Here is an 18,471-nt window from a genome sequence, read left to right as displayed (position 1 = left end):
ATGCTGCCTGACCCGCTGAGTAACTCCAGCATTTTGTGCATCTGCCGTTCTGCAGTTCCTTCTTTCACCTATATGAGGCGCGTTACATGGAGGACTTTAAAGGAGGAGAGATGGAAAGCCAGAGAGGTTTAGGGAGGGAATTCCAGAGTGTGCATTTGGAAGCCAAAGCTGCCATTGGTGAAGTGAAGTAATTTGGAATAATCACAAGGCTAGAAGTGTCATAGCGGTAGAGCTGCTACCTCACAGCACCCGGGACACGGGTTCAAATCTGACGATGGGTGCTCTTTGGGTGGAGTTTGCATGTTCTCCCTGTGACCGCGTGGGTTTTCTCCGAGTGCTCTGGTTTCCTCCTACGTTCCAAAGACGTGCAGCTCTGTAGGTTAATTGGCTTCTGTAAATTACCCCTACTGTGCAGAATATAGAACATGTTTGGGTGATCGATGATTGGAGTGCACACCCTGGGCCAAAGGGCCTGTTTCCAAATTAAACTGAACCAAGTGAAGGAGCATTGGAGAGGTATCAGTTTAGTGGCGATTATATACCTAGGGAAGAAGCAAGTCCAAAGAAAGATCTGAAAATAAGAACAGGAATTTTAAATTTGTTCACAGCGGTACCGTAACGCAGCGGTAGAGTTGCTGCCTATAGCGCCAGAGACCCGGGTGCCATCCTGACTACTCTGAACAGAATTTGTACGTTCTCTCTTTGACCGTGTGGATTTTCCCATGGTGCTCCGGTTTCCTCCAACACTCCAAAGACATACTGGTTAGTAGGATAATAATAATAATAATAATAATAATACATTTTATTTTCAGGCGCCTTTCAAAGTCTCAAGGACACCTTACAGAAATTAACAGAAGAGAAAAAAACATATAGTCGGAGAAAAATAAATAATAAGGACATCACCAATACACAAATTAAAGACAGAAATCGCTCCAAAGACAAAAAATCAAAAGACACAATGTGAATAGGCTTCAGTAAAGATTATAAATTGTCCCTGGTGTGTTAGTGTACGGGATCGCTGGTGGGTGCGGACTCAGTGGGCTGAAGGACCCGTTTCCACGCTATATCTCCAAACTAAACTTACAATGGCAGCCAATGTATAGGTATCAGGTTTAAAATTAGGTGCCTAGGCACTGATAGGTAGTGAGGAGATTCTGCAATGTCACGGGGTATATAAAGGCAAAATTAATTCCAAGTTTGTCTTGTATGGTTTGATCATTTTAGTACATTTCCCAAATATAATTGAAGACCAACTAACAATGAATAATTCTCCAACTACTATGCAGGACGGCATACACATTGTAAAAGTCTTCTTTCAGTAAATTCACTTTAATACATATTAGCTTACTATGTGTGTTCATCTGCACACACCTCATATATATTGCACAGACCATTGTACATTAAGCATATATATGTTTTCTACAGTCATTGTATTTATAGGTACATATTCATATATTGAATATTAATAACATTCACATATACAACTTATGAAAGTGTACATTCTTACATACAAAGATGTTGTAAATCTGATTGCATTCCGCTTACAGTGGGAATAAAGTCACAGAATCCTTTGCCAAGTTTGTTTGTTCCTTTCCTGTGAAAATCTTTACAATCCTGGTCTCAGAGTTCTCATAATTGTTTCCTGTATAGGAGGAGGCCATTCAGCCCATTGAGTCTATGCCATTTTCCAGAACAATCCCATTAGTCCGATTCTCCCAATTATTCTGCAGGAAGCTATTCTCTATCACGCGACTTATCAGTTCTCTCCTGATTCGCCTAACCACCTATCTACACCAGGGATAACTGACAGTGGCCAAGTAACCCACCAGCCTGTACATCGCTGGGAGGTGAAGAGAAACCAGAGAGCCCAGTGATGAGGAGAGGCAGAAGACTCCACTGGAGGTCTGGATCGAACCCAGGTTCCTGGTGCTGCTAGGTTACAGCGGCTAGTAGCACTACCCACTGCACCACCATTGCAAAATTACTTTACCTACAATGTGCAACATCTCATGGTGCATTCAGGAAACGTTTCTGACCATTAAAAGAGTATGTTTTGTTTTGTGAAAAATGTGTTTTATGGAAAATGTCTGTGCATAATTACTACTGTCAACATTTCTGAACTTTTAGTATTCACAGGGCAGAGTTGCTGCCTTACAGCGCCAGAGACCCGGGTTTGATCCTGACCGTCTGTACGGAGTTTGTACATTCTCCCTGTGACCGCGTGGGTTTTCTTTGTGTGTTGGCTTGCAGGTTAATTGGCTTCAGTAAAATTGTGAATTGTCCCCACTTGTCTAGGATAGTGCTAGTGTATGGGGATTGTTGGTTGGTGGGCCGAAGGAACTATTACCATGCTGTATCTCTAAACTAAACTGTTCATACCAGACACACAGGTCAAGTTGAGCGCAGATCGTACACGGAGTAAAATGGCCACTCTCTCTGCCCATCACACTCTCTCAGCAAACTAATTCCACTCAATTTTCAATCACTGATAGTTCCACTCGGAGACCAGGCTTGAAGTGACCAAAACAAACACAGCCAGGAAGAGAAAGGAGACGGGAAACGTACCAATCCAAGCTTGTCCTGGGCCACCAAAGTCAAGTTTAAACAGTTTGTACCAACAAGTTTCCCCATCCACATTCCTGATAAGAATATTTCCGGATTTCCCTTTCCTTTGTCTGCATATACATTCCCAACGCTGTTCGTCAAACTTGTTGGCAGTTGTATTGTATGTGGATTCCAACAATGGTCTGAATATTAACACAACATAAATAAGGAGCGTCAGTGGAAATAGAACACGATTGATTTTCACTCCAAATGAATCATTATAAAAGTAAATCTCACGACAAAAGAAAATTCTGACAAAGATTCACAGTTTAACTTGTCAGGATGAAATAAATAAAAATTCCTACTCGCTGACACAAAGGATAAATTATCTCCCTGAAGTCACGATGACTGCGCCCCATGTTGAATGCGTTGTTGGTGTAGATTTGACTGAACTAGATTAAATGGCTCCAGGAGCGCACACTGTCACTGGGTTTGTCCGTCCAACCTGTGACCTGCGTGGGTTTTCTCCGGGTGCTCCGGTTTCCTCCCACACTTCAAAGACGTGCAGGTTTTTAGGTTAATAGGCTTCTGCAAATTGCTCCTAGGGTGCAGGATGCTAAACTGGGATAACATAGTGGTAGATGGGCCTGTTTCCATGTCATATTGAAACCAAACTAAACTTTGCTTTTTTATTTCATTATTTGTCCATTACCAGCTGCCATTTTAGGTGGGATTACCATAGAACTGCAGTCGTTTTTTAGTTTGGTTTATTACATTATGAGGGAAGATGGTAAAGATAACCGTATTATCCAGCAACGTTACTGGGAAAGAGAAAGTCTTTGGTCCTGGGGCAATGCGGAAAGTGCAGTTTTTGCCACGATGCTCACTGTGGTCAAATAACATGCTGCTACTCAAAGTCCAGACACATGCTATAGGGTGCTGGTCAGGCAGCATTAGGACTACTGTGAGCAAATTTGGGCCCCATATCTGAGGAAGGATGTGTTGGTTCTGGAGAGGGTTCAGAAGAGATTTACAAGAATTATTCCAGGAATGTGTGGGTTAGCATATGATGAGCATTTGACAGCACCGGGCCTGTACTCGCTGGAGTTTAGAATGTTGAGGGGGAACCTCATGGAAACTTACAGAATAATGAAAGGCATGGAGTGGATGGGGAGATCAGACTCACTGGTGGGAGAGTCTGGGACCAGAGGTCATAGCCTCAGAATTAAAGGGAGCTCTTTTAGAATGGAGGTGAGGAGGAACTTCTTTAGTCAGAGGGTGGTTAATGAGTGGAACTCATTGCCAGAGAGGGCTGTGGAGGCCAAGTCAGTGGTTATTTTTAAGGCAGAGATAGACAAATTCTTGATTAAAACGGGTGTCAAGGGTTATGGGCAGAAGGCAGGAAAATGGGATTAGGAGGCAGAGATCAGCCATGATTGAATGGTGGAGTAGACTAGATGGGCCGAATGGCCTAATTCTACTCCTATCACTTGTGAACTTGTGAAGGAACAAGTGGCAGAGATAAGAGTGGAACGAGGATGGCACCTGAGTGCAGCATCGGCAGTTCTTAACACCAACATGGCAAAAGAGGCATTCAACTTTCTTAATTGAATTGTTATTAGACAACCAAGTTCCAAAGTTAAACAACTCCAGCCTCCTGTACATGAAAAGTTCAAACTGAATCCCCCAACAGGTGGTGGTAAAGATCCAACAGCACTCATCCCTGAGGTTATGGCTAGTACTTGCTTTCCAGCTGATCATAAAAAAGGCATATTATTTATTTATCTGTTATCACTTCAGTGCTGCCTGCGACACCACACGGAGACAAGCTAATGCGGCATTTCCGTTACAACAGTGGCCGCGCTCCAAAGATAGTTGTGTAGGAAGGAACTGTAGATGCTGGTTTACACTGAAGATAGATCCAAAATGCTGGAGTAACTCAGTGGGACAGGCAGCATCTCTGGAGAGAAGGAATATGTGACGTTTCGGGTCGAGACCCTTCTTCAGACTGAGAGTCAGGGGAGAGGGGTTGATAGTTAATTGGTGAAAGTGCTTTTGAACAACCCAAAAATCATAAAAAGGTTTTTCTAAATGCAGTTCTTTCTATCCCTGCATTCAGTTAGGGCTCCTCTGGGCAAGGAGGCAGCAAGTGCTTCATTCAAATTATTTTCTTTCATGATAGGGAAGAGTTTGTAACCTGCGAAACAATTTTCAGCAACACTGGGTAATTCCTGCAACCCCCTACATCATGGCCCTGTGAGAGGCTGTTCTTTACAGGCACCACAGCAGTTCAAGGTGGCGATACAACAACCACTGCTCTCACGGACAATTAGCAATGGGCAAGAAAGCTAGCTCTGCCAGCAACAACACAGCCCCCCTCAACTGAGAAATTGAATCCATAGCAAGCTCAGCCTGGTATACACACTAATGGGAAAGGTGAAGAGTGGGAGATGGAGAGGAGAAAGATGCTTTCAAAAAGCTACGCAGAAAAACGTCGCATTCACTTGTGCAGAAATCAACACTGCCAGTGTTGTTAAATAACCTATCGCCTGATACAGTAGAATTCAGTCAATTGCCTCCTTCAGCCAGCAATTCGAGTGCCCATTTCCGCTCAGGATCTTGTCCACAGGCACAGTTACCTGCCCTTTACCTCAGTCCGTGGTGATCACATTTGCAGAATCTACAAAAGAGACAACAACAATTTATAGACCAACGGTAGCTGCCCGACTCGAATGTTCTGCAATACTTACTTTGCGCGACAGGCATCTTTTCGAGGGGCAGGGAATATCTTCCCATAAACAAAAGAGGCATTGTCAATGAAAAATGGGGCTCTCAGCTTGTTCACAGGTTGTTCACAGGATATGAGGATGCAAAAGGCAATCCGTAGGGGTATCCGTGAGACTAAACCAGAGAACACCATCCCGTTTTAGGTGTCTTTTACAGGGAGGGACTGTTGGCATCTCGGAGAAGGTTCTGTGACGGGTGTCAAGGGTTATGGGGAGAAGGCAGAAGAGTGGTCTTAGGAGGAAAAGATAGATTAGCCATGATGGAATGGCAGAGTAGGCTTGGTGGGCCGAATTGCCTAATTCTGCTCCTATCACTTGACCATATGAGCTTTTGACAAGAAAGATGAGATTAAAACTTAGGTTAAAAAACTTAGGTTAAAAAAAAAAGGATGTAATAGAAATGTTAACTGTGCTGAAAGTGGAAAAATCACTAGACCTAGTTGGGGTCCATCTGAGCTCCTGAGGGAAGGGAGAAAATTACAGAGACCTTGGCAACAGTCTTTCAAACATCTCCAGGTTCAGGAATTGCATCTGAGGTTGGAAAACTGTAAATGTAATACCTGTACCCTTGTTCAAAATAGGGCGTGGGGCAAATCTAGTAAATACGGGCCAGACAGTTTTAAACCAGGTGTTGGGAAATTCTAGATGCAAGGACAGGAGTAGAAACAACTTGGAGAAGTGTAGATTGATTAGAGTATGGACTTGTGGAAAGGCAAGGTTAGGTGGTTGTCGAACCAACAATAGAGCTTTCTCACTGAATAGTGGAGAGGGGCTGATGAAGGAGGTGAGGTTGATGAGGTATATATGGACTTCAAAAAGGCATTTGATAAAGTGCCAATCTTCAAAATTGAAGGCCACGATACAAAACGGACGGCAACAGTATGGTTAAAAAATTGAAAAGTATCGAGAAACAGAAGATCATTTCTCGGACAGGTGGAAAGTGCACAGTGGAGTTCCCCAGGAGAAGGTACTGAGGCCATAGCATCCCTTAATATAAATTAATGACTTAGACGTGGGTGTAAATTACACAATATCTGTAGTTGAAGAGGAAACGAACCTTGGAGTTGTTGCGAATGGTAAGGAGGACAATGATGGACTTCAAGAAGGCATGGACAGGCATATGGTTGGGCAGGTAGGAGGCAATTGAAATTTAATGCTGAGTAATGTGAAGTGTCACAATTTAGTGGAAGAATGACAAGTGGCAAGCCTAAAGGGGGTCAGCGAGCAGAAGGATGTTGGATAGATGTGCGCAGCCTTTTGGAATTCATGGTGGGCTTGAGAAAGCGGTTATAAGGCAAACAGGATCCTGGGCTTTTTAAAGGAAGCATGGAGTACAAGAGCAAGGAAGCCGCGGTGAAAATGAAACATGCCATTTCACGTCATCTACCTGCTAAAATATGGCTAAGATGCTCCTTCCTGAATTAGCCTGTCCTGTCGGCTACATCACACAGCCTGGCATTGCATGTCTGTGTGCTCACTCTCTAACTGCCCACATTTTGTTACCAATGTAGACTTTGATTGAATTGATTGATTGAGAGGTACAGCAGGGAAACAGCCCTTCAGCCCACCAAGAGCTATGTTATCCCACTTTCGTGTCCACTCCCTACACACTTGGGGCGAGTCACAGAGGCCAATTGTCCCACAAACCCACGTATCAACTCACACGGTTACAAGGAGAATGTGGTGTCCAAACAGAACAGCACCAGTGGGGAGGATCGAACGCAGATCTCTGGTGCTGGGAGGCAGCAGCTCTACCAACTATGCCACCGTGCTGCCCTCAAAGGCCACTCTCATATTTATGTCAACCTCTCCGACTATGATAGGATATGATAAAACCTGATCTAAACTCCACAGCAACCATGACTCTGATATAGGTCCCGTTGTCCTATCCACCAACATCTTTGCGATTTATAACTCATTACCTTTTTATAACTCATTACCTACTCTGAGAAAGTGTCTTCAACCTGAAACTTTATGCACCTCTTTCTAATCTGCCAAGTAATTCCGGCACTTTCTATTTTTAGTTGAAAAATCACAATGAATTTGTAAAAAATATTGTCTCCGCCACAAATGAAGTATTGCGTCGAGTTCCAGGCATCATACTTTAGGAAAGGTGTAAAGGCTTTGGAGAGAAGTCATCCACCAAAATGATTCCGAGGTTGAGGAAGTTTAGTTACGTGGCCAGAGATTGAGATGCTGGGGTTGTTCTCCTTGGAGTAGAGGAGTTTGTGAGGAGGTGTGACTGGTGGATTTTAACATCATGAAGAATAGATAGAGAAGATACAGAGAAACTGTTCCCATTGCTGGATGCTCATGAGCTGAGGAACTGAGAATGAAGCAAGAACATGCTTTGCTGGAGAAATTCAAGGGGTCAGACAGCATCTGAGGAAAGGGATAGTCAATGTCGAGACCCTGCATCAGGACTTCATCATCGCTCTCTTGACTATTTAACTATTTTAGGCTCCATTCAAGACATAGGATGCACATGATAGGTTCAGTAATTGAAAAGTAAAACTAAATTGATGCAAATATGGATGTAATTAACTGAATTCCTTAAGCACGGATCCAATTGAGAAAGGTTTCAGTTATTTTTTGCTGGGATTCACGTATTAGGCCGGCACAGAGCTGCTTAAATGACTGCAATGGCAGAAAAGGTAGGTGGATTTAGAAGCGTCAGAATGTTACAATAGCACATGGAAGATCAAAGCTGGAGAGCACAGAAGCTATTTGGATTTTTAAAAAATAACCTGTCCCAGGAAAGGATATTGAGTTTAACAAAGATTATGTGGCATATTGTGACAATGCTTAGACAGGGACAATATCTAAATGCAACAAAGTCGATGAATTCATAGCACTGATTAAAATACATGGGGGTTCATTGAACATCTGTAACGGAGAAATAGATTCAAGGTGACCAAGGTTGGTCGCTAAGTAATCTGACATTTAGAAGGGACAGATAGAATTAAAGAATCCTCATAGTTCTGACAGAAAAGAATGGGATGAAGGCAGATGGGAGAAAGGTTACATGGATATGTGAGCATTGGGACAAGAATAGGCATTCAGCCCTTAACGCCAGCTCCACTAATTAATAGAATTGTAGCTGATCCAATTCCATTTAGCCACAGTAATCAGGAATCACTCTACCTCTACCTTAAAACTATTCAATGGGTCTATTTTCACCACCTTATGAGGTTGCAAAGGTTCCAAAGGTTCTAATAGTTCCAAAGGTTCCAAAGGTTCATGAGCTTCTGAAAACCAAATAGAATTGTCCCATCTCGGAGCTAAATGGACAACTCATTGAATCGCTAGTTCTAAATTCTCCAATTCTTTCCATGAGCTGCATTCTGTCAACACCATGAGGATCTCAAATCGTAACTTCAGTCGAAGCAAGCCAAGCCAATACAACCATCCCTCATAGAAATGTAAATGTGCATAGAATAATTTGAGCTGAGGTTAAGAAACCACAGGGACAAGAAGCATTGATGGGGGTAGTTTATGGGTATCCTAACAATGATTGTAATATTGTTTAACAAAGAACTGCAGATGCTGGAAAAATCGAAGGTAGGCAAAAACGCTGGAGAAACTCAGCGGGTGAGGCAGCATCTATGGAGGTAGACAAAAGTGCAGGAGAAACCCAGCGGGTGCAGCAGCATCTATGGAGCGAAGGAAATAGGCAACGTTTCGGGCCAAAACCCTCCTTCAGACTGATCAGTCTGAAGAAGGGTTTCGGCCCGAAATGTTGCCTATTTCCTTCGCTCCATAGATGCTGCTGCACCCGCTGAGTTTCTCCAGCACTTTTGTCTACCTTCGATTTTCCAGCATCTGCAGTTCCTTCTTAAACAGCATCTATGGAGCGAAGGAGTAGGTGACGTTTTGGGTCTGAAGAAGGGTCTCGACCTGAAACGTCACCTATTTCTTCACTCCATGGATGCTGCCTCACCCGCTGAGTTCCTCCAACATTTTTGTCTACCTATGATTGTAATATTAGTCATGATAAAATTATGGAAACCAGGGGTACTTACAAGAGAGCATACAGAAATCATGAGCAAATATAAATCTTCACGTTAATGAGGTAAACCAAATCTGCAGTATTGTGTGGATTACCATTGAGGAACCAATTAGAATTGACAGCTTTTTCACATTAGTATTCTGCAATATGGCAGGATTAATTAACAACACTGATACAATGAGCCTGTGGGAACGAGTGACTGGAATACCGGCAAATTTATCATCTGCACAAAACTAGGGATTTAATTCTGAACAATGAAAAGTCTGTAGATTGGCTAAAGTAGATTGGAACAGTCGATTAAACATAATGACATCTCACAATGCAAGGGAAAGAAGAGCATGCCGGAGAATAGAGATGATGAAGTAACTTCAAAAGAGGGAGAAAATAAAATGATGGCAGACCAGCAAAAGGCAGACAGATTGCAAAAGCTTTCTGTAGGTAGGTAGGAAAGGACTGGCAGAAGTAAAATGACAGAACAGGCAGAACAGAAGAAGGAAATTAATCCAATACATTGTCGTTGTCTTAGCAACAGGAGATAAATAATATCCTTGAAATAGTAGGGCCCTGAGGAACAGAGAAATTACTGGTGTTAAAGAACATTATATTTAACAGTGGGGAAACAGGCTCTTCGGCTCATCGAGTCCGTGCCGACCAATGATCACCAGTAGACTAGTTATATCCTACAAACCAGGGACAATTTACAGAAGCCAATTAACCTACAAACCTGCACGTCTTTGGGATGTGGGAGAGAACTGGAGCACCTGGAGAAAACCCATACGGTCACAGAGAGAACGTACAAACTCCATACAAACAACAATTAGACATACACGGAGAGGACTGGTTTAGAGGGATATGGGCCAAATGCAGGCAGGTGGGACTAGTGTAGATGGGGCATGTTGGTCGGTGTGGGCAAGTTGGGCCGAGGGACCTGTTTCCACGCTGTATGGCGCTATGACTCGATGAGGTGACAGAGAGTGAGGTGATGAGTAGAGTACGGCCCCTCGTCAGCAGTGCTACAAATCTGCTCAGAGCTGTGGAAAACTGCAGGGTGATATTTACATCATGCAGAATGTAGTTGCTAAACTAGAATCAACTTTTGTGGTATCCAGCTGATATCAGGGAATCCAAAAACCTGTCATTACTTCTACATCTGTCAACACTTGTCCTCTGAACACCATTGGTCTCTAAAGGTGAGTCAATAAACTAACAGTTATGTGTAAATGTGGTTGGAAATAGCTCTGTCAACCTTTGGTGACAAGCCCCAAACCCACTGACAAAGAAATTAATATTTTCAGCTTTACATAAATAGGGTTCTGTTGCTCCGCAGTTTGGATTGAGCTGTTTAAACAACACCTTTCCAAATACCTTCTTTTAAGTAACAGTGTCAGCTCAAATGTTACTTTTCAATGCTATAATTTTGCTTCATTTGCAGGAATTGTCCTGTCTCTCAATTCAGTGTTGTTGCACAGAGAATGAGGGCCCGGATTTTGCAAGAAACTTCACTGAGGGAACAATGATAGTTAAAGGGTGAACTAGCCCACAGCTGGTGACCAGAAAGATGCCCCATCTTCATTGTGACTTGCTAGCCTTCATTTCGAAGGGACTAGAATATAAAAGCAAGGATGTAATGCTGAGGCTTTATCAGGTGCTGGTGAAGCTGTGTGTTTACAGTACAGGTATTGTGAACAGTTTTGAGCCCCATATCGGGGAAAGAAAGTGGTAGCTTTGGAGAAGGTCCTAAGGAGGTTTACGAGAATGATTCCAAGGATGATTGGGTTGACGTATGTAGTGCGTTTGAAGTTTGTGGGCCTCTACTCGCTGGTGTTTAGAAGGATGAGGAGGGATCTCAAGGAAAACTACCAGATAATGAAAGGCCTAGATAGAGTGGACATGGAAGGGATGGTTCCATTAATGGGAAAGTCTAGTGCCAGAGGGGATAGCCTCAGAATAAAGGAATGTACCTTCAGAATAGAGATGAGGAGGGATTTCTTTATCTAGAGGGTAGTGAATCTGTGGGATTCATTGCCACAGATGGCTGTGCAGGCCGTCATTGGGTATTTTTAATGCAGAGATTGATAGATTCTTGATTAGTAAGTGTGTCAAAGGTTGCGGAGAGAAGGCAGGAGAATGGGGCTGAGAGATAAAAATAGATCAGCCACGATTGGATGGTAGAATAGACTCAATGGGCTGAATGGTCTCATTCTGCTTCTATGTTTTATGGTATCATGCTATCTAGTTTGTTTTGGTTTCCCATCAGCTTAATGATCAGCATTGTACCCATGAAGGTACTGCAATAGTACACTAATTGGCTATAGAAATTGTTACTGAAAATCCAGCATCCAAGCCAATTTAATGGTGTAAAATTGTTAATGAATGCCATTCAAACCCGCCAGAAGGCTGAACAATTAAAAATGTGTGCTCTCAGGCAGTAAATTGTTGTTGCAGCCTTTAAAATGTAAAACTTTAGATTTTTAAAAGAATCATCTTTTCCTTTATATAAAGCTTTGTAATCCAGTCCTTTTCCCTTCTTAGCACCCGATTTGAGATTAAATTCACCCATTCAAATTCCCTCTACTTCTCTATCCTTTGCTTATTTCCTCATTTGTTAAACCTAATCCCATTGCCCTGTTAGAGAACTTTAAAGGACTTGGATAGTCTGCTAAACAGGGGCATCTTCAGCTCAAACTTTCAGAAAGGTTGCAAGCTGTATTTTTTTATTCAGCAAAGTGGAAGGGCATGTGCAGGATCTCCTGACCCATCAAATACAGCTCTGCAGTTGTGAGAGCTCTCAGCACCATAAGGAACTCGTGTTTGGCCACCACATGGATTCACCCAATCTCGCTCCACATGACTGGCTACACGGCTGTTAAGTCATTGGTGACAAGCTTCTCTGATGGTAACCTTTTGCCTGCATTTGTGTCCTTTTCAATTATGCATTTTTTTTCCCTACTGGGAAAAAGGCTCTCATCTCCCATTTATATCAAAGATCATTGCAACTAACGACTCGGGCATGGACTGGAGCAAACAAGGATGGAGTAGGCCATCAGCAACTTTGCACATAAAAGTGTCACAATTATTATCCAAACAAATTTCTCACCCATGGATTGTAAAAGCCATGAAGCTACGCCGATCCCAGAGAATCTACCGACTTGACTTCAGCTACGAGAGATTTAACGTGAGGCACCAGACTTATGGACATTTGTGCTTAGAACATAACTCAGTTGGTTGCACTTTGACTTGTCGGGGCCAAATGGCCTGTACTACTACATAATTATTTTACAGACTCGGTGGGCCGAAGGGACTGGTTCCGCGCTGTATCTCTGAACTAAACTAAAGTAAATATCTAGCTCGTATCTGGGCAGGCTAGTGCAGATGGATTAAAGCTCCATGTCTTAGGGTTGTGGTTCATTGGAACACCAGAGTGATATCAGGCCATCTCCGCACAGGTTGAGACCAGGAAACTTTATTTTATGGACTGATTGTGGAGTTTGTTTTCAGGATTCGCTCAAGATTTCACTTATTTTTAAGTGTCCTTTCTTGTGTACGAAGTATTTGCAACGTTACAAAGTGCTAAGTACATGGAAATCTGCCTGTCAGAATTAAGTTAATAGTCACCTTCTAATAACATACTAGTTTAGACAAACACTGATTAAAGAGTAGCAATGCATCTTAAAATGGCTCTATCCTTAGTTTGTTTTCATGCCGTCATGTCCAAGTCAGGCATTCATTAGTATCATTCTTTCCTTAACTCTTCAACAAGGAGGGTAAAAATAAGCACTCTTCCTTGGGTGCAGTGAATCATGCCATATTTTCACTCGGCACTGACGTTTTTCCAATTTACTATCTTTTGTATTCTTACGGTTCGGCACAGCTCAGCTAATGATTGGATGTGCAGCCTTAATTTAAAGTCCCACCCAGAATATCTAGGCCACAAATACAATTTCCAATCCACGTTGAGTCCATGGTAACTAACTATTAATGGTTCATAATGAGTATCTCTTCCATGAGCGTGTATCAAAAGCAAGACATTTGATTCAGACCGACTTCTCTTTCATTACACTTTGCACGCATTAAAGAAAAGAGTTACATTAATATGGCGTCTTTGTAAATTGCTTCAAAAACCATTAGAGGCAAAATAATGACTCTAAATATGCAGATACTTTTATGAAGGAAGTGACATGCTAAGTCAATATAGACACAGTAAGATCCCACAACAATCTCCAATGAAATGAGTGATCAGGTCATATTTTTGAATTCATCTAATGGATTAACATTCCACAGCTCCCCTACTTTTCTTCCAAGCAGTAAAAGCAAAATGTTACAGCTACTTGAATGGAGTGGGCAGAGCCTTGGTTTAAGGTCTCATCTAAAAGATGGCACCAGGATGGCAGCCTATACTTTGCAGACAAACCTCACAACCGCAAATTGATTCAGAACCAAAAGCGGCAGCCGCTGAGCCCCAGCTGACAAAGATATTTGTGTTTCTGGCTGATGTTTACATTTGCTAGCCTAGAAGAGATTTGCCTTGTGCCTGGGCCATTCAATGTGGATGGTTCATTCAACAACACAAGGTTCTCATTGCCTTTAGAATAGCTCCCGTCTTCCTCCCCTTCTACCCTGAGTGATGTAGACCTCCTTGTCCCCAGGTCATTGCCACAAGAAAGTGGCCTTATTGTGGCTGTAATTGTCTGGGGAGGTTAGAGACATCAGGATCCTAATTCATCCCTGCCTGAGAGTGGACTCTATCTACCTCATTGCTGACCCTCGAACTATCTTTGATCGGACTTCACTGGCTTTACCTTGCACTATCGTTATTCCCTTATAATGTATCTATACACTGTAAATGGCTCGATTGTAATCATGTATTGTCTTTCCGCTGCCTGGCTAGCACGCAACGAAAGTTTTTCACTGTACCTCGGTACACGTGACAATAAACTAAACTGAAATGAACTATGACAAGGATATATTAGACTGTGATTCCTCTTGAACCATCACGTGAGCTGGCTCGTTCAACATTTTGTAGGGTGTTGGAGAAATTAATAGCTAAATCAGGCGGATGTTCAGTAATCCAGGACACAAAGTTCAGGACACAAAGTTCAGAATTAAAGGACGTTCTTTTCGGAAGGAGATGAAGAGAAATTTCTTTAGTCAGAGGGTGGTGAATCTGTGGAATTCTTTGCCACAGAAGGTTGTACATGCTAAGTCCGTATATATATTTTTACGGCAGAGATAGATAGATTCTTGATTAGTACAGGTGTTAGAAGTTATGGGGAGAAGGCAGGAGAATGGGGTTAGGAGGGAGAGATAGATCAGTCATGATTGAATGGCGAGTAGACTTGATGGGCCGAATGGCCTAATTCGACTCCTATTCCTTTTGACCTTATGACAAAGTAAAGGGAGTGGGTGGGTGATGGAGAGACGTGGGGAAATTGGAGTTATTCTCCAGTCACCTTTCTACCACAGATGTTAAGGGGCTGTCCCACTGCGGCAACCTAATTGGCGAGTTTAGAAGAGTTTAGGAGAGTTTGAAGTGTCATGTTGAAGACCTCATTCGACTATGTAGAAGACCTCCTTCCACCTCCTTCAACTATGTTGAAGACTAGCTTCGACTAGCTTTGGGAAGATTGGACACCGAATAGTGGAGAGTGAAGACGACCTCCTTCGATCTCCTTCGACCTACCTTCAACTACCTTTGATTACCTTTGACTACCCTCAATTACCTACGAATAAGATGCCGACCTACTACGACCTATTACGAGTAAGAAAAGCCCTCCCTTCACCACCTCCAGTTTAAATTCCATTTGGAATATTGTGGAGGACCAAGAAACCAAGAAAAAAGCAAAAGAAAAATATCGATTTATTCCATGGCGACCCTTTTTTTACTCGCGGGCATTTTTCAGCATGTTGAAAAATACGGCGCGACCTATTTTCGAGCATGAAGGAGAGTTACAAAGACCTCCAATGACCTTGTGTCGACCATGTTGTGAGTATGAGTCGAGGGCAAACTTTTCCAAACTCGCCAATTAGGTTGCCGCAGTGGGACAGCCCCTTTATGCTTACTGGGCTATAGTTCTTAGGTTTTTCTTTGCATCCATTCTTAAATAGAGGCACAGTATTAGCCACATCCAGTCTTCCACCATCTCATTAGTGTCTAACGATGATTCGTGTATCTCAATTTATTTTTAATCTGAGGAGTTTTTCTGCCATTGGAGCCAAGAGAATAACACCAAAGGGACACAATTGGGACAATTTGCCAATTGTGAGACAAAATGTTTTTTTCATTTGGTTATTTCTTTCAAGGGACATAATTCACATTCTGCAGAACATGTGCAATTAATTGTTCCCGTCTCCCATTTAATTGAATGTGTCATTAAAAGACACATGAATGTACTTTAGAGAGCAGTAATTCAGCTGATTTCTCGTTGCCCAGCCTCTGAAACATTTGGATGAATTTGTATTATTCGTGCCAAAGAAAGGAGTGGTTATTTGATGGTGTCAAACACTGCTGTTTAAATAGACCACAATGCCAGCGTAATGGCTCTGAACTTGTAGCTATTAACAAAATGGGCCCATTTGCTAATGAAGAGCTCTACAGCTGCGATTGATAAAGGCAGCATTGATCTGTGAGCAGCATGATAAGCGAGAGAGAGAGAAAGCAGCTCAATGTTCAGTTTAACCCTGAGCATCGTAGAATGGTACAGTACACAAGGAACAGTTTCGGCTTACCTTATCATGATAAATACAATGACTATCTATGCTAATCCCACTTGCCAACATTAGACCTGTCTCCCTCAACGCCTTTCCTATTCGAGTATCTGTCCAAAAGCCTTTGATACATTATAACTGTACTTGCCTCCACCACCTTCTCTGGCAGCTTACTCCAGATATTCGCCAACCTCTGTGTGGAAAAATATACCCCTCAAAAATCTCCTTTCAATTTCTACCCTTTTGCCATTTGTCCTCTCATTCCTCGGCCCTTGGGAAACGATTCATCTATCTGTCTTATCTAAACCATTCAATTTATACAGTAAATCTCTGTAAGCTCTCCCCTCAGCTTGTAGGTTCTACTGTTAATAAACCCAGCCTCATTAATCTTTCCTTAAAACTACTGCCTTCCATTCCAGGCAACATCCTTATTGGACGATTCAAGTGATTGACACAATGCATTCCAATGTTTTTATTAAGTTTGTTATTTATGAAGGTGACAAATGAGGTGTTCTGCCTTAGGAATCCCATGGAACAGATTCACTTTAAGGTTGATTGGGAACTGTTGTTTTCACTACTGAAGTGATACTCAGTAAAGCGAGGGAGCTAGTCATCGATTTCCGCAACCTGGCTGGAGTACATGCCCCATTCTACATCAATGGTGCTGAAGTGGAGATGGTGCAGAGCTTCAGGTTCCTGGTGTAAATATCACAAACACCTTGTTCTGTCCAAGCATATTGACGTTACGGCCAAGAAGACACACTAATGTCTCTACTTCCTCAGAAGACTAAAAAAAATTTGGCAAGTCGCAAATGACTTCTACCATTTTCTGTAAATGCACCATGGAAAAGCATCGTATTAGGGTGCATCAGGAGGAGGCGCTGTCCTGAACGGCTGCCTGTCCTGCAGCTGTCCGTTTTTTCCCCTTCTTTTTTATTATTTTTAGTTCGTTAAGTGTACAGTCAGGGGGTCTAAATCTTTTATGTGTGGGGGGTGGTGGGGGGGAAGGGGGAAACTGCTTTTCTAAGTCCCTACCTGGTCGGAGAGGTTGCCATCCTCCGAGCAGCGTCTTCGACCTGTCCTCGCGGCCTACCAGCGGGTCCTGGGCGACGTTTCCCTGAGGGGACCTGGCCAGAACATCGGCTTTGGCGGTGGCGCAGAACGTCGGCGTTGGCGGCGGCGGCGCAGAACATCGACTTTGGCGGCAGTGCAGCGCTGGAGCGCTATTGCGGAGCGGGCGATGCCTTTCCTGGGTCGCCGCGCTGGGACTCCAGTATGCTTGGTACCGCCGAGGAAAACATCGTGGAGCCGCGGTTCTGCGGAGCGGCCAGCTGCGACGTTGAACTTACATCTCGCCGAGATCACCAGTGTGTGGAGCTCCGTCTGGCATGGTCTGTTGGCTTGGAAGCCGCAGGCTCCGGTGAAAAGGCGGTCGTTCCTGGCACCCCAAGCCGCTGGGGGTTCTCCCGACGCCGGAGTACCATCACCCGGCGAGAACATCTGGCGCCGTGGCGGCGACTGTGGAGGCCTCAATAGGCCCGACTATGGGTGGACAAGAGGATGGGGACTGGACTTTGTGCCTTCCCCCACAGTGGGAATCACTGTGGGGGGATGTTTTGGTGTTGAATTTCTTTATGAATACTGTGTTGTATTTTTATTAGTGTGCTGCAAGGACATCAGAATTTCCCCTGAATAAGGGGATTAATAAAGTATTTATCTATCTATCTATCTATCTATCTATCTATCTATCTATCTATCTATCTATCTATCTATCTATCTATCTATCTATCTATCTATCTATCTATCTATCTATCTATCTATCTATCTATCTATCTATCTATCTATCTATCTATCTATCTATCTATCTATCTATCTATCTATCTATCTATCTATCTATCTATCTATCTATCTATCTATCTATCTATCTATCTATCTATCTATCTATCTATCTATCTATCTATCTATCCTTTGTTTGGCAACTGCTCTGCCCAAGTCTAAGAAATTGCAGAGAGTTGGGGGCACAGCCCAGTCCATCACACACACCAACCTCCCCTCCGTTATCTACACGTCACGCTGCCTTAGGAAAGCCGCCAACATAATCAAAGACCACTCACACCTGGATTAGTCCATCTTTTCCTCTCTCCCATTGGGCAGAAGGTACAAAAAAACTTGAAACACGTACAACCACGTACAGATTTAAGGACAATATCTATCCCATTGTTATTGAAGAATCATCTCTGACCCCTCTCACCCTGGCCACAAACTCATTGAAGCACTTCCCTCTATAAGGTGACTCCGGACTGTTAAAGCCGCTACAGCCAGACATAAAAACATATTTTTTTCCACAAACAGCAGCTCTACTCAACAACCAAAAGTCTGTAGCCTCCTTTTGCTCTGGTATTTTATTTCATTCTTCACATGTTTAAA

At 42.9% G+C, this 18,471-nt stretch overlaps 1 protein-coding gene across 1 annotated transcript in view; it reads right to left on the bottom strand.

The window, feature by feature from the left end:
- Positions 1-4,596: 4,596 nt before the first annotated feature.
- LOC116989165 (protein spinster homolog 1-like) overlaps positions 4,597-18,471 on the bottom strand; it is a 39,760-nt gene continuing 25,885 nt past the window's right edge. The window contains exon 11 of the mRNA XM_033046391.1: positions 4,597-5,224. Within this exon, the coding sequence (XP_032902282.1) occupies positions 5,196-5,224 (29 nt within the window). The 3' untranslated portion in view covers positions 4,597-5,195. The remainder of the gene's footprint in view (positions 5,225-18,471) is intronic.

Source organism: Amblyraja radiata, chromosome 28 (assembly GCF_010909765.2).
Source record: "Amblyraja radiata isolate CabotCenter1 chromosome 28, sAmbRad1.1.pri, whole genome shotgun sequence".
Lineage (NCBI taxonomy): Eukaryota > Metazoa > Chordata > Chondrichthyes > Rajiformes > Rajidae > Amblyraja > Amblyraja radiata.
This window is presented reverse-complemented; position numbering and strand designations above follow the sequence as displayed.